At 35.7% G+C, this 16317-nt stretch overlaps 4 protein-coding genes across 7 annotated transcripts; all 4 read left to right on the forward strand.

Moving 5' to 3' along the window:
- Positions 1-1545: 1545 nt before the first annotated feature.
- LOC108209706 (uncharacterized) lies at positions 1546-8015 on the forward strand. 3 transcript variants are annotated; one of them, XM_064087662.1, is made up of 9 exons: positions 1546-1732; positions 1803-1936; positions 2374-2489; positions 4193-4258; positions 5133-5215; positions 6424-6470; positions 6982-7086; positions 7416-7577; positions 7667-8015. In XM_064087662.1, the coding sequence occupies exons 1-7, from the start codon at positions 1676-1678 to the stop codon at positions 7070-7072; spliced, it is 594 nt and encodes a 197-aa protein (XP_063943732.1). In that variant the 5' UTR covers positions 1546-1675; the 3' UTR covers positions 7073-7086; positions 7416-7577; positions 7667-8015. The 3 variants fall into 3 exon arrangements, with proteins under 3 accessions (XP_063943732.1, XP_017236250.1, XP_017236252.1); XM_017380761.2 differs by having other exon boundaries at positions 7008-7086; XM_017380763.2 differs by having other exon boundaries at positions 2383-2489; positions 7008-7086.
- LOC108209705 (acidic endochitinase SE2) lies at positions 7669-13008 on the forward strand. The gene is made up of 2 exons (XM_017380760.2): positions 7669-7787; positions 8888-13008. Exon 2 carries the CDS (start codon positions 9127-9129, stop codon positions 10015-10017), a length of 891 nt encoding a protein of 296 aa, XP_017236249.1. The 5' UTR covers positions 7669-7787; positions 8888-9126; the 3' UTR covers positions 10018-13008.
- LOC108206003 (hevamine-A) lies at positions 11982-13008 on the forward strand. Its single transcript, XM_017376158.2, has one exon. The coding sequence runs from the start codon at positions 11982-11984 to the stop codon at positions 12867-12869; it is 888 nt and encodes a 295-aa protein (XP_017231647.1). The 3' UTR covers positions 12870-13008.
- A 74-nt stretch (positions 13009-13082) lies between these two features.
- On the forward strand, positions 13083-16147 carry LOC108206002 (putative pentatricopeptide repeat-containing protein At3g49142). 2 transcript variants are annotated; one of them, XM_017376157.2, is made up of 2 exons: positions 13083-15642; positions 15781-16147. In XM_017376157.2, exon 1 carries the CDS (start codon positions 13083-13085, stop codon positions 15126-15128), a length of 2046 nt encoding a protein of 681 aa, XP_017231646.1. In that variant the 3' UTR covers positions 15129-15642; positions 15781-16147. The 2 variants fall into 2 exon arrangements, with proteins under 2 accessions (XP_017231646.1, XP_063943731.1); XM_064087661.1 differs by having other exon boundaries at positions 15859-16147.
- Positions 16148-16317: the final 170 nt, after the last annotated feature.

The following is a 16317-nucleotide window of genomic DNA, read 5'->3' on the forward strand; positions in this document are numbered from 1 at the left end:
TTTAGGACCAATTAAAAATCATTTCTAAATTTTAGTTCAATGATATTCAATTTCCAACTTTCATTCTACCACAATATGCCGTTAACCAATCAGAAAATAGGAATTACTTTATGACTAATCCGAGCTCACCCCTTAATTTTAGATCAATAATATTCATTCTTCAACTTTCTTCTATTGAATTTTTACCAAGAAATTAACCATGAGTTGATCAATATAATTTTTAATTATATAATATAATTAAGCATTAGTGATCAATTAGGGTACTTCATCCGAATATATCAAGCGAGTCACTGACAAATTTTTGGTCTCGTTTGCATCGCTAATTTAAAATAAAGCTACATACTATTGATTTACCAACGAATATGTTCAGCTCGGTGTCCGACTACTCGGTCGATTTACCGATCAAATTAATCGAATTTTAGTTAATATATTCCAACAGTTAACTATTAAACAAATAATTATATATAGATTATTATATATAAATAGTCCATTAAATATCGATAAACTCCGATCATAAGGTAACAACAAAGTATTTAACAGTCTATCGACGTGCTAGGTATCTACTCATTATAATAATAGCATGAACTTGGATGGTATTAAATATATATGAATAATAATCGTATTCTAATCTGAATTAGAGATTTCGGAATTGGAGTTAGAAATTTTAGAAGTAGATTCTGATTTAGATAAATTTAAGATGACTATGTATACATGATGGGTATTACTTGAGAGTGGATGCTTGAGTATGTTAGGCTTGATTATCATAATTTGATTGATTGTATTATTGATACGAATTTAAATCTCGTATTTATTATCCCTAATACGACTGACTGATAATCCATGTGTCACTAATTGATAATTGATTGATAATTGGTAAAACACGCTGACGAGTAAGATATATAAATATATAAAGATTTGCTTGAAAAAGAGGGGGTAGGAAAGACAGAGGGAGGGAAAAATAATAAGTATATATCAACAAGTATTATGTTTATCTTAATTATATGGTTGCCTCTTGTAAGCATGTTTTATATATTATGTCCATCAGTGTTCGAACTTATCTCTTTTTAATGATCGTAGCACATGAACATATTAAATCAATTTTATTTATCCTACTATTTCATGGGTTTGCTTATATGATTCACTCAAACACGCCTATAATTTTTATAGTTTATAAACACATTTTATTATGTTTGATTGAAAAACACGTTGAAAAATTGCAATATAAACCTCTTTCATATGCAATTTTACAATATCAATTCGAGCTATATGGAAATTTGTCAGTTATGTTGAATCAGTTATCATGGATATTGTTAATTTATTGTAAAAAATATATCTAAAAATTCAATAAAATTAATATTTTATAAAAAAAATAAAATTTGAACTATTAATCAAAATATACTATATAGAAAATAATTTATAAATTACGAGGCACGGGCTTTTGCGCTAGTTTTTATTAAATATTATTAAAGATATTGACACATATAAATTAATCATAATTTATCTGATATAATTTTTCAATTTATAATAGAACTAATCAAACTTCCTTTCATAATCAAATTAGAACTCATCTTCGAGTCTCTTTTCATGAACTACTTGCAGGCCACATGTACAAGTGCAGCGCTGCTTTTTCTGGGCAGCTAATCTCCAAGCAGAGAAACTGGAGGAGGGGTATAAAATGGCGGGAATCTGCTGCTTCACAACTGCCTCTGTATTACTATTTCAATCACCCAAGGTAATCTCTCTCTCTCTCTCTCTCTCTCCCCCTCTCTCTCTCTCCTGACAAGAATAATGCGCAATTACAGAAGTTACATGCTCTCCGATGCTGCTCCGAGACGCCGAAATACAGGAAGAAAGATATGACAACGCCGTCGTTTTTGAAGATCGCTGTCAGCGGATTAACTGAGATTTTAAGGCTTTTCTCCTCCACTCCTAACAGGTAATCAATCAACACGCTATCAACAATTATTAAAAGACTTGTGAATTTTCAGTGATTGAATTTCTAATTTGATTTGGTGTTCAAGTTCATACAGTATAATTTTATCAACTAAAGAAAATCATTACGAGTTCCAAGTTTGTTATCCAAAAATTATGAACGAAGTACTTTATAGTTTAGCTTGAAAAAAATTATACATAGCTTGTTGCGGATGAAAGTGGATGGCTATATATTTTCAATCGTAACTTGTTGGAGATCATACCAGCCTAAAACTTGAATAAGGAAATGAGAAACAAAATTAAAGGAAAAACGAGAGCCAATTTTTTGATTTTTTTGAAGAGTATCGTACTGCTTTGTTTTTTTTACATTTGTTTGCTATCTTCTTTTATCAAGCTATACTGTTACAGATTTTCCTTTCCTCGTCATCTTTTGATATGTAGCATGTGCAGATTGGATGTCGTGAGCGATATAGAGACGGACAAAGTTTCCTTTTCTTGCGTTGATGATATTATACACGTTCTCAAGTCAGATTATGAAAAAGAATATTTTGTTACAGGTACTTTTTTGGATTTGAACCCTTTTGCCTGTTACAGTTAATGAATATGTTCATCTGTCAGATGAAGCTGATTCTTATATAAGATCCTGTGCTGCTTTAATAGTGAACAACGATTTACACATGATGTGTCACGGTAAATTGGTTATTAGTAAAAAGAAAAAAAAGAAGTGTCATGGTTCCAAGATTGATAATAAATAAAGTTTAATTTGTTACGTTATATATATGACTATCTGCATGATGCAGGACATTGTGCTCATGACTTGATAGCACCTGAAGAAAACACCTTAGGTCAGCCTAAAAAGTAATCTTAAGATTCTAGGACTATATGTGGTTGTGCTTGATTTATGTAGGAAATCTGATGCTGTGGGAATTAGAATAGGTTTTATGTGATTCATAAATTATGTTAAAAAACAAAGTCATTCTTCATCATTGCTTTTCCTTGTGTCGCCAGAAAATGAGTTGCTTGTAGTGTTGTGCATGTTTCCCCTTCACACCATACAGTAATACGTTTCAGGAAGTCAGTAAATTTTGTTAAATAAAATTTTGAAAAAGTCAGAAACCTATTAAGCTCGTTTAGAGTCAAGCAATGTGATGGTGATTTTTGCAGCAGCTTATGTGGTGGGAGAGTCATTGTTGGTATTTTTGAAACAAATTTGTCGCTGTTTTATTTATCGAGATAATTTGATGCGGAGTGTTGAGGAAGTTTGGTGCAAATTATGATGGATATTTTGATGGCATCGGGATTTAACCATCTGAGGGAAAAGAGTAAACTGATTTGTTTGAACACGGTGGATTTATTATCAACATCTTTACTCTTGATTGTTTAAGCCTTATTTGGGCCATGGTGTTATCAGCAGTGGGGTGGTAGTACATCGTTGCACTAAGCTTGACAGGGGTGCATCTATGCAGGGGCCTACCAGTAGACATTAACCGAGAGAAACAAAAATTAACGATTTATTATTAATAATATACGGTATATATGTGTATAATTATGAAGTACCCCCACTAAAAAAATTGAAATGCCCCTATTGTTTTAGTATTAATATCATAATTTGAGTTGTTTCATTTTAGTTTTACGGTCAATCGGTCATTAAGTGGAAATGATATGGTTGGAGTACTCAATTTTTAGCACTTACATAGAAAAATGTATTAAAATTTATAGTAAGTATGACAAAAAAAAAAAAGAATTGCACCTGCGACAACTGACTCTACGATTATAATAGAATCACTTAAAGTTATGGTGCCCCCAGAGGAAAAAATTTCTTGATACGCCATCGAAGCTTGATATGATCATATGAAAGCAGGATCTAGTTCTGAGGACCGGAGCAGGAGAATGAGAAACAGTAATGAACAATCAGGATAGGAGTGTAGGTTTACAAATTCAATTTCCTGAAAGTCAGGCTCTAATTATGTGTATAGTATTTTATATAAACCTAAGAATGTCATAAATGCAAAATGGAGTGCTGAATATTCAACACTCTTATGCTTTCTCACCTACGTCTCAATATGCTGACCCCTTCCCTACTGACGCTCTTTTTCTCTCCCCGAATTTCTCTTTCACACGCTATCTGCCTATTTCATCCAGCAGTCTTTGGAATCTCTTTCAGTCAGTTTCCCAATGCCGACAGCTTATAGATTGATTTTCCAAAACTTTTTTTGGTACTTGTCTATTTGCACTGATGGTTTCAATTTCTATGACCCAGGAAGTTTCAGCCCTGAAGTTTACGTGGATGATTGTATATTTGAAGATCCAACCATTAGATTTCGCGGTATGAGGATATAACCTTGATTACAAAAGAACCTTTTTTGTGGAATCTTGTAATGTTTGTTATAGCATATGTTGATGTTGTTATGATATCTCAAGTCCAATTTACTTTCTATATGTTTAGTAGTTTTTAGTATCATAATTGTATATAGAAGTTTTCATTAAATTAAATTAGTTTCCATTCTGATAGGTTTGTTTCCTTTTTTAATTGTATTTGTTACATGTTATCAAGATATATGTATGTCCAGTCTTGTAGGTCAAGTATACTAGGAATTCCTTTGTTATTATGTTTCCTAATTAGACTTACCTTGTGGTTCACATATTTCATTTGAACTAAATTTTATCTGTTTTTGGTTTTCTTCTTTTGAGAAAATATATAGGAGCCAAGTTTTTGATGTAATTTATAGTTCCAACTGGAACCTATTGTTGGTCCTTGCAAATTAGTCGTATGATAGAGTCAGCCATTAATCTTCAGCATTGGCAAAGGACTAGCCGTCAAAATCCTTTGCTAAAATCTTTGCGAAGAAATAGTCTGAAAGCTAGGCCACTGATGGTATTCCTATGTCTGATGTCTTCACCATCTCTCACTGTAGACTTGCATACTAACTCAGTAATGTCTAGTTCACCCTGGAAATATCTCTGTTAATTGGGCTGCTTGAGTTTCTCTATGCATCTGGAATCTTGTTGGTCAGAAATACAGTATCAACTGAGAAAACCAAAATTGCTAAACCCATCTTTTAAATTTTTTAATTGCCTGTACAGCTTCTATATTGAGATATCAACATCCAAACTCATTTTAGTCTTTTAAATATCTTGGGATTCTCTGTGTTGAAGTTGGAAAGTTGGAAAGGGGCTAACCAAATGTTCTCGCCATGCAGGTAAAGCATTGTATTCACGCAACTTGAACTTGCTTGTCCCTTTCTTTGACCAGCCGTCAATCATATTACAACAGCTTGAGAAGGTATTCAATACCTTGTCATTGCAAATTTCAAGAGTTTCTCCGTGTGGAAAGGAGTTCACACACACACACACAAACACACATATCATTATATCAGGATGAACATAGGTTGTGTTTGGTTGGGGTGAATGAATGAGGAAGGATTGGAATGAAATTTGAACTATATTATGGTCAATCGTTCAAAAGTTTGATTCCTTACACCCTATAGTCCCCCCCCCCCCCCCCCCCCCCCCAATTTAAGAAGGAATGCTCCATTCTCGCCTATAACCTATTTTTTCTCAATCTCATCATAGCAATTTTACATTCTCTCATTTTTGTTTTATCAAAATTCATTGTGGGATTAATATTAATAATAAGGTACTAACTTGTATGCGAAAATCAAGTAATTTGGTTTACAAATATACGGTGGATTGGTGGAATTAAAATGGCGATGGATAAGGGAACTTATCATTTTTTTTCTCATTTTATGATATAATAATACTATAGGCTATAGCTGAACTTATGATACTACCGATAATTAGAATCATTTCATTTTTCATTTCTAAACTTTTTTGTATGTATTCATTAATTATTAAATTCTGTCTTGATCAAAGGTTAGAGTTAAATTAAAAATAAACACATGCTCGAGATGATTCTATTTAACCAAATATGTCAGCCCAATCACAATGAAAATTAGGGTAAACTAATGGACTTCCAATTAGGTTAGCAAAACAGTCATAATAACTACAAAGAAAATTCAGAACACCAAAAAGAAAAAAAACTTTATGGGGTCTTCATCTATACTTCTGTTTTAATGGTAAGGTTTATATACATTATATGAAATGCACTCAACATTAAAATTGCATGCTCAAGTGGAACGTATTATTCTTTTTTAGGTTCAGGTAGAAATTTCCAATGTCACAAATCAAAGCATGATAATTTACAGTGGTTCTAAACGGAACTAATGTAGAAGATAGTATTATTGTACGTCAAGATGTTACTTTATGGGAGCTATATATAGGTGGATCAAAGAATACAAAGAGAAACACGCAGACTTACCAGTGGCCTAATAGTTAGAAATTGGTATCTATATCTTAAAAAAATAATCAATCTAAGTCTTTAAATGTTATTCTTAGGGTCCAAGTCTTGATGGAGGCTCTCCACTAATTAGTTTTGTGAAGGAATTTGAATGGTGGATTTATGTTGTTTCTTGGTCATTTGCTTCAATGCAGGGCAATGATTGCGATAAAGATTTTGTAGTTGCTTCTTGGAAATTAAGGTATGTATTCACAATAGTTAGGTGTATTGCTGTGCTGCCTAAGGTTTTTGCCCATTTTATTAAATATATTTAGGCATATATGTCCTTGACCGAGAATAGATATTTATTTAAGCTAGAGCTGTCTGTTTTCCTCCTAATCAAGAATATAGGATATGATTGAAACTTCAATCGCTCAGCACCTTCGATTTCATGGATTCTGAAGAAATGCTGCTTTGGGCTTGCTGATGTTATAAGAATCATACCGAGAAATTTCAAAATTTTAATTTTTGAACACTTCTTAATCAATCTTTATATATTATAAGCCTCGCCAGACCTTCTCTTGACATCAGTTATTATAGGTTGGTCCAAGAAATACTTCTCAATCTTTTCATGAATACTGGATCCTGTTTTCCTCTTCTGAAATTGTTATAACTTCCTTAATGTTGAATGAAGCATTATAGTGATACCTTTCAGTACTTGTACATTTGTCAGATTCTTGTTTAATATCTTCTGCTGAAGTATGCTGTTATAGGTCTGTACTTAATCGTTATTATGCAGTACATATCTCAAACTTCCATGGAGGCCACTTATATGCATTGACGGTAGCACGGTTTATGATTTAAATAGTAATTATCAGGTAAGAAATTTGTGCTATTTATCTTGATTTTTCATTTTTAGATACTTGTGTTCCTGGAGAACTGAGATTCTGGATTTTAAGATTTTGTTGACCCTTATGATTTACCAAGGGACTACTTGTGTATAACCATTGTTAAGACAATAATTTGTACTTCTGGGAAAAATATATTTAAAAAAATATATTAAATATACATAAGATTTACGTAGACCAATGTTAAGATTCTTTCGAATGTTCATAATGGACCTCTATTATGGAATGCATAAGGTTGTTTAGTTTCAGGTTGCACAAAGTACTCATCTTTGCTCGATTGTTGTATAATCATTCAACAGATTGTTAGGCATGCTGAAAGTTGGAACATTTCTGCTGTTGAAGCAATTGGTCAGATTTTTACGCCGTCATTTGGAAAAACTAGTAATTGATTGTAGAGGTGTCTGAAGATTGCATGTGTTTTTGTGCATATTGTCAGTGTTGGTGTGAACTTGATTACAGAGGTACACATGGCAATTGGCATGTCATGTATTACAAATTTTAATATCAAACAAGGCTTTAATTACTCATCTAATAATGTAAATAATTTCAGAGTGCTTGTACAGAACCAGTCAAGGAAAGAGCAGTAGAATGTCCCACTGAGCAAATCGGATGCTTAGTTACCCTGCAAGAGGCTAGCCTATCAACTCTTAGCTTGAGTTTGAAGATTCAAGGTGTGATTTGGTGCATCTAGTATTTAACTATGTCAATATAATTATGAAGAAACATTTTTCCACTATAACCCCCAATGCTCTTTATTTCATTATGTACAAGTATACTTGTGTATGCAACTTTTTGATCTTTCTGCGGCTACACTTGTATTAGAAGTATGTTATGTGGTTTTGCAACTTAGTATTAAAGGTTCTTATAGTAATCTGAATGGATATCTTATTATCTGTCTACACGTGCTTGTTCTTACTATCAAAGGTTCTGTCAATTATAGTTTCTGTCCATGATTGTGTTCTTAATATTGTAAAATGACCCCTGCCCTAGAAATTTCAGAACCATAATTGTACTCACAAATTGATCATATATAGGTAATTTTGGAAAATTTATATTGGGCTAGAAAATCAAAGAGACGGGACGTAACTAATACTCTGTGTTTATCAATAAAACTGAGCCTGAAACGTTTCAAGAACCTTTTGCAAGATTATTTTTTTGTCCTGATCATCATATCGTTTTTTTTGTTATATTTTAGGAAGGTTCTGAGATCCTAACCCAGGATTCACTCCTGATGGACTTGGATGTGACACTCTGGTCACTTGTCAATATAAAAGTTGAACAAGTTTACAGACTTTTCTGCGTGATAGTTAGGAAGCTGTGTTTATCTGTATCTTTCATGCCTGCTAACAAAGTTCTCTCCTTACCTTATGTCCATGAGATAGATTGTGGACATGGTTATTTTCCTTTGTATAAACTAATATTCAAGGGGACGATCACCGGACTGTTAGAACAGATTTGAATTCGAAAAAATGTTTGTTATATCAATTATAGCCTAGCTTCGCTTCTAAAGGGTTAGATGTTTTCTGTAACAAAGATTTATATGATTTACGTTTTATTGAAGGAATTCGCGAAGATGTACATTAGCGGATCATCATCTTTCTTTCTTCTTTCAAGGAATTAGTGGTTCATTTTCGTATAAATAGATGTTTTGCAACTAAAGAGGACAGACTTGCATCTAAGAAATTTATTATTTTTTACACGTAATTTGAGGTGTAAAAAAGACTTTTTACTTATTATTTTTCATTTTTTTTCTCTGAATGAAAATTTTAAGGGAGCACCAGGTTTGAACGTTTCAAAGTAATCAACAAAAAGAACTCTCCCTTTGAAAGACTTGATGCAAGTATTGTCTTTTACCTGCAATCTTCTCAACATATCTACGGCTATAGTTCATTACCTGCAAGACACGGCTTGACAAGTCTACAACCATATTGACTCGTATGTTCTTCAGTCCCTATAAATACTGGCCATGGCTTCTACTTTTCTTACTCAGACCAAACTTACTCATCTCGAATGGCATTCCATTTGCAACCACTGCTACTGATTCTCCTCTTATTCGTTTCACGTTTCGAGTACTCTCACTCTGGTGGGATTGCTACATACTGGGGCCAAACGGATGACACCAGGGAAGGAACCTTAGCCGATGCTTGCAACTCCGGAAACTACCAGTTCATCAGCATTGGCTTCCTGTCCACTTTCGGCAACAGCCAACCCCCGATGCTAAATTTAGCAGCCCATTGCGACACAAGGCCTGAGTTGAACACCTGTTTACGTTACAGCGCTGACATTGCTGCTTGTCAACAAAAAGGCGTCAAAGTTCTCCTCTCCATTGGGGGCGCAAAGGGTTCATACACCCTCTCCTCACCCGATGATGCAAAAAATGTCTCGGATTACCTGTGGAACAACTTCTTAGGCGGCCAGTCCCCCTCAAGGCCGCTAGGAGACGCTGTTTTAGATGGCATCGACTTTGACATTGAGATGGGAACAGGGCAGTTCTGGGAAGATCTTGCTCGTGCTCTAACCGGTTATAACAAAAAAGTTTACTTGTCTGCAGCCCCGCAATGTATATCCCCTGATAGCCATCTAAGCCCCGCACTACAAACTGGCTTATTCGACTACGTCTGGGTGCAGTTTTATAACAATCCTTCCTGTGATTATTTGGGGGGTCCTGCTGCTGTTTTGGATAGTTGGAATAAATGGACTATGGTTCCGAGTAAACAGATATTTCTGGGGATACCAGCTTCTCAAGAAAAAGAAGCAGCTGGGAGTGGATATATATCATCTGATGATCTGAAATCGCAGATTCTTCCGATTATCAGCAAGTCTCCAAACTATGGAGGGGTTATGCTATGGGACAGAAGCTTTGACAAGGGTTATAGTGCAGCTATTAAGGGCAGTGTTTGATCTGCACTCGAAGCTCACACGACGTTTTTAATCTATATAGATCAATAAGTGAGGCTCTCGCTCTTCTATATTGTTGAGTTGAGGCTTTACTCTCATTTTATTTTAATTTCTTTATATAAATAATGTACTCGTTAGCTTAATCCATGACAATGGATTAGTATTCATTGGCCAACAGAAATTCTTGAAAATAATTCAGATTCAACGGAGTATAAGTAGAAAGAGTCATATTAGCAAGATCAAGGATAAATATTTATGAAAATGTACACGAACATCACTGGCAGAAGCACTTTAGGAGTCTATGCGCTTCTATTGTGGTTCAAAAATTTACACTTGCAATGCTACAGACAGGGCCGACCTCGGACTTGTTATATTAATTTCAGCCTAGCTACGGAGAACGAATTTTTCAAAATAATGTGAGTAATTTTTCTTTTATTCTTATTTGTAAACATGTATTAGCATTACTTGCTTATGCATATGTTAGATTTCATATAAATTGGAAGATAGAACTTATGACTATGATTCTATATTTTTAAAATATTCTACTTACATATATTTTTTAATTGAATTGTGTTAAAAATAATATTACTCCAACCCAGATAGAAATTAAATCCTGGGTCCGTCCCCGACTACAACTCAAGCATGTTCTCTGTCTTTATACTCCCTTCAAATCCTGTTACTAGCGCGAGCAAAGTCTGCAATAGTCTTTTATTCCCCAAATCCATATCCACCATTGTTAAATTTTTTAACAGTAGCGAGAGGAACTAAATACTTTGTTGCCATTCAATCGCTTTGTTTGTCCTCTGATAACTAAAGAAGAGGTGACTGACTGACTGCTGAGGTTGCTATCTATATTAACTACTGTCAATATGTGTAGAACACATGTTTAAGTTCTAAGTTAACATAAGCCACTGTGATGTTGCAGGCCCATAGGGAATGTGGCTATGCGCTTTCACATTAGGACTAGACAACAGCAGCTAATATAGAGAGAGCAACTGCACTTCTGGTCCCAGCGATGAACAAGCATCTTGGTTGAGTGAAACTCATCAGCAGAATCCTTGAGGAGGCAAAGCAGACTGATTAGCTATACTCTTATGGCTGCTATTGTAATTCTCTTCAGTCCATCTTGTACTGGTTTTATATCTAATTTTATATGGTTAACTATGAGGAATCCAGTCCCCAGACTCTTGTATACAGCAATGCCGGTTATCATACTCTGCCATTTTAATAACCGGTTTCCTTGTCTTTCAAGTTTCAGAGGACCTTGTAGTTTAATCTTCAGTATATATGCAGAAACCACATTCTGGCAGAGATAGAAGTCATCATCAGTACTGCGCCTCATTGTGCCTGCAATTCTCCTTTCTTGACTTGCCAGCCAAGAGGGCACGGGTCATTAAGGTATATAATAACATATAATCACACAAGTTGACCTTATCATCTTGAAAGTAAACATATGCACATTATATATGTATATTTATACAACATTGACAAACAAGGATTCTAAACCAGCCAGGCTAAACCAATAGACCCTCTGATTTCCGGAGATCAGAACTAAAAGTCAGGGCTTCAAACAGTTCCCTATTGTTTGTCCAAGTTCAGTCGGGACTAGAGTCTAGGTTAGCTACTATCTCTACAAGCAATAACATCATAGAGCCTTGGAAATATTTCACAACTTGGTGGTCCGGTGGAAAATAAAGTTTGGAAATGCTGCAATAAAGAAAGCCACTAACTTGACTTTATCGTTTGAAGTTTTTTGTCCTTTGTTCATCATATGATAATGTCAACTATAGGATATGTTTGTGGGCGGCTTGTTTCATTGTCCTATTACCAAGTCGCAGCAATCCATCCTTTCATATTCTAATACACAACTTCAACGCGGCTCAAATAAATTTTTAGTACCACATAACTTCCAACTCTTGTATAAATTGACCTCACTACCTCACAACATTGCACAACCACCGAACAAAATGCCTCAATTTCTTCCACTTCTCGCGCTCTTAATCCTCCCCCTCTTCGGAACCACAGTCTCTGGCACCGGCATCGCCATCTACTGGGGCCAGAACGGCAATGAAGGCAACCTCACACAAACATGTGCCACCGGAAAATTCCCCTATGTCAATATAGCCTTCCTCAACAAATTTGGCAGTGGCCAAACCCCAGAACTCAATCTTGCAGGCCACTGCAACCCTGCCAGCAACACGTGCACATCCCTAAGCGAGTCGATACGCTATTGTCAGCAAAAAGGCATCAAGCTGATGCTAGCTATTGGCGGCGGTATTGGAAACTACTCTTTAGCTTCCAAGGCCGACGCAAAAATTGTCGCCAAATATCTATGGAACACTTTCTTAGGCGGAAAGTCGAACTTGAGACCTCTGGGTGACGCCAGTCTGGACGGTATCGACTTCGATATCGAACTCGGCTCGGTAAATTATTACGAAGATCTCGTAAAATATTTAGTTGCTTATGGTAAGAAAGGCAGAAAAGTGTACATAACAGGTGCACCACAATGTCCATATCCTGATGCACATCTTGGAAAGGCAATTAGTACAGGATTATTCGATTATATTTGGGTACAATTTTACAATAATCCTCCTTGTCAGTATACTTCTGGAAGTACTGACAATATTTTAAATTCATGGGCCAAATGGACCACCACTGTGAAGGCTGGAAAAATATTCTTGGGCCTGCCTGCAGCAGCCAAGGCTGCCGGAAGCGGGTTTATTCCGGCGGATGTGCTGAGTTCTCAGATTTTACCGGTGATCAAGAAGTCGCCTAAGTATGGTGGTGTAATGTTGTGGTCTAAATATTGGGATGATCAGAGTGGATATAGTGACTCAATTTTGAGTAGTCTGTGAGAATTTGTATTACTATAAGCTAAGCTGAATTTGCAATGTCGAATTCATGAAATCTCGGGATGACTGAGAATCGAAATAATTAATAGAGGTGTACTCTTTACCTTTTCTAAATTCATCGATAAACGATATTTTTCACGAATATTGAATTTATTTTGTTATAACGAACATACGAAACCAAACTAAACATTTGAACGAGACAGAGGATTAAATTTCATGTCTGCCATCACAAGTTCTATACGTATTTCCCGCCATTTCTTAACTACCCAGCAAATACAAACCCTAGTTACAAAAGTTCACAGTTCTAAACTCCCCCAACAAAACAATGCTTTTCTTACGGAAACTGTGTGTAAGGAAACCTTAGATAAATTGACAGATGTTAAAACTTTGCAGAAACTGCATTCAAAGATCATTTTAAACCAAACCCTTAGCTCAGAATCATCGATTGCAATCAAATTGATGAGATCGTATGCTGCTTTTGGGCAGCCAAGAATTACCCGCTATGTGTTCGACAAAAGTCCTGATAAAAATGTAGTTTTTTTTAATGTTATGATTAGAAGTTACATGAATAATCACTTTTATAATGATGCCCTTGTTGTGTTTAAGAGTATGGCTGATTATGATGTTGTTCCTGATCATTATACTTACCCTTGTGTTCTGAAAGCTTGTTCGGGATCGGGTAATTTATGGGTTGGTTTGCAAGTTCATGGTCCGGTTGTTAAAGTCGGGCTTGATTTGAATCTATTTGTTGGGAATGGATTGATTGCTATGTATGGGAAATGTGGTTGTTTGGTGGATGCGTATAAAGTGCTTAATAGTATGCCTGTGAGAGATGTGGTTTCGTGGAACTCGATGGTTGTTGGGTATGCACAAAATGGACGCTTTGATGATGCGTTGGAGGTTTGTAGGGATATGCAAATTTCTGGGGTGAAGCCTGATTCTGGTACTATGGCCAGTCTTTTGCCTGCTGTAACTAATACATCGATTGAGAATGTTATGGTGGTGAATGATATGTTTGTCAACCATAAAGAGAGTTTAGTTTCATGGAATGTTATGATTGCGGTGTATGTGAATAATTCTATGCCTACGAAGGCAATTGATATTTACTTGCAGATGGAATTTAGTAAAATGGAACCAGATGCAATTACTTTAGCTAGCGTTCTTCCTGCTTGTGGGGATCTTGCTGCTATATTGATAGGAAGACGGATCCATGAATATGTGGAACAGAAGGGGCTTCGACCAAATTTATTGTTAGAGAATGCCTTAATTGATATGTATGCAAAGTGTGGTACTATAGAGGAGGCGAGGAAAGTGTTTGACAGGATGCAATTTCGGGATGTTGTGTCATGGACTTCAATGATCTCTGCTTATGGTATGAGTGGACAAGGTTGTGAGGCTGTTGGGATATTTGACAAGATGAGGGACTCTGGTCTCGCGCCAGATTCAATAGCTTTTGTTTCAGTTCTTTCAGCTTGCAGCCATGCAGGATTATTAGTCAAAGGGGAAGAGTATTTTAAATTAATGACTAGAGAGTACAAAATTCTTCCAAGGTTAGAGCACTTTGCTTGCATGGTTGATTTACTAGGGCGAGCAGGACGACTAAATGAGGCTTATAGCGTCATTAAGCAGATGCCAATGAAGCCTAATGAAAGGATTTGGGGGGCTTTGTTGAGTGCTTGTCGGGTCTACTCTAACATGGATATTGGACTTGTAGCTGCTGATAATCTTTTCCAGATGGTACCTGAGCAAGCAGCTTACTATGTCCTTTTATCAAATATTTATGCAAAGGCTGGTAGATGGAAAGACGTAACTGTAGTTAGGTCAATCATGAAGAGCAAAGGCATCAAGAAATTGCCTGGTGTCAGCAACGTTGAGCTACATGATCATGTCCACTCCTTTCTTGCTGGTGATCAGTCCCATCCACAGTCGAAGGAAATTTATGAAGAGTTAGACGTCTTAGTATGGAAAATGAAAGAGGCAGGTTATGTCCCCGAGACAGAGTCTGCACTTCATGATGTGGAAGAGGAAGATAAAGAAAACCACCTAGCTGTTCACAGTGAGAAATTGGCAATTGCCTTTGTGATTTTAAATACAAAACCTGGGACGCCAATTAGGATTACTAAGAATCTACGTGTTTGTGGGGACTGCCATATAGCTGCCAAGCTTATCTCGAAGATTACTAATCGTGATATTATTGTAAGGGATACGAATAGATTTCATCATTTCCACAATGGAGTGTGCTCTTGTGGGGACTATTGGTGAAGCTATAGTGAGGGAGTTAAATGGTATGGAGAATTACCTCTCATTTTCAAATTGCAATGTAGAACTATCAATATACTGTTAAGTCTTCTATCAATTATGCCTATGATTTCAATTACTGAGATCACTGTGTCATATGTGATTGTTGAGACCTTAGTTCTAATGTCATTGCTCCTCTTTTTACCACAACAATATCATTGTGTATGCTGTTTGATGGATCTAGCTTGCCTGATTCTCTGTTCCATTAAGTTATACTCTGGTTTAGTCACTGTATGATATCGGGCCAAGGTCTCTAGTCTCCAAAGCATGGTACTCACTGCAATTTGAATAAAGCGGGCTAAAGTCTTGGAAAACATATTCTGTTGGTAGCCTTTGGGTGCAAGCAAACACATCCAGAATGAACTTCAACAAGGACATAGATTCTTTTGTTTTGCATTAGAAGTCACACAAAGCTTCAATCTAACCATTGCTTTGACAACATCTAGCAACAAGATCTGCTTGGCAACCGTTATTCATGGTGAGTTCTCGAACATTGTTTGTTTCTTATATTTTTGAGAAATTGAAGACAGTGGGATATAATTGATTTTCTGCTGTTCAGTCATGTATTTTTGTTCAAATTTACGGTTGGATATATAATAGGTTATCTGCTATTCAGTTGTGTAGTTTACATGGCGCCTTCTTGGAGATCCAATGAAGGCATCAGTGTGTTAACTGTTGTTGCATCCTGTTATAGAGGTGGCTACCATGTCGAAGATGCATTTGCAAATATCATAAAAGTTTTTAAGGCACCCAAAAATGCAGTGAAGTTTCAAGCAGAAGTACGCAGAAAGAACACAATGTGCACATTACCTGTCTAGAGGTTAGCAATACCAGTACTGAGAAGCACTTGTTTAGAGGTTAGCATAGGTGAAAAGGTTCCTCCTTGTGGAGAGGTTGGTTAGAAAAGTAATCCGTGGGACAATTTTCAGGGACATATGATGGTTGTCCATTTTTCCTTATAAAAGCTCCATTTTTTTTGGGTATTACTTGAATTTTCATTCATTTAACACCATGGCCAATGGGTTTAAATAATTTTTTTTATTTTCTTTTTATAATTATATTTTTTTTGGATTATATTATCATCATCTTAATACTTATGGACAGTGTTATTATTTGTATATAAAATTTTCTATGTATGATAATTGATTCTATT

The sequence above is a fragment of the Daucus carota genome, chromosome 2 (genome assembly GCF_001625215.2).
Source record: "Daucus carota subsp. sativus chromosome 2, DH1 v3.0, whole genome shotgun sequence".
NCBI lineage: Eukaryota > Viridiplantae > Streptophyta > Magnoliopsida > Apiales > Apiaceae > Daucus > Daucus carota.

Excerpts from the sequence above, each read along its gene's own strand:
- LOC108206002 (XM_017376157.2), top strand. The coding sequence starts at position 13,083 with ATGTCTGCCATCACAAGTTCTATACGTATTTCCCGCCATTTCTTAACT.
- LOC108206003 (XM_017376158.2), top strand. The coding sequence starts at position 11,982 with ATGCCTCAATTTCTTCCACTTCTCGCGCTCTTAATCCTCCCCCTCTTC.
- LOC108209706 (XM_017380761.2), top strand. The coding sequence starts at position 1,676 with ATGGCGGGAATCTGCTGCTTCACAACTGCCTCTGTATTACTATTTCAA. Across the intron at positions 5,216-6,423 it reads TATTACAACAGCTTGAGAAG|GGCAATGATTGCGATAAAGA; the intron begins GTATTCAATACC and ends GCTTCAATGCAG. Across the intron at positions 7,087-7,415 it reads ATTTAAATAGTAATTATCAG|ATTGTTAGGCATGCTGAAAG; the intron begins GTAAGAAATTTG and ends ATCATTCAACAG.
- LOC108209705 (XM_017380760.2), top strand. The coding sequence starts at position 9,127 with ATGGCATTCCATTTGCAACCACTGCTACTGATTCTCCTCTTATTCGTT.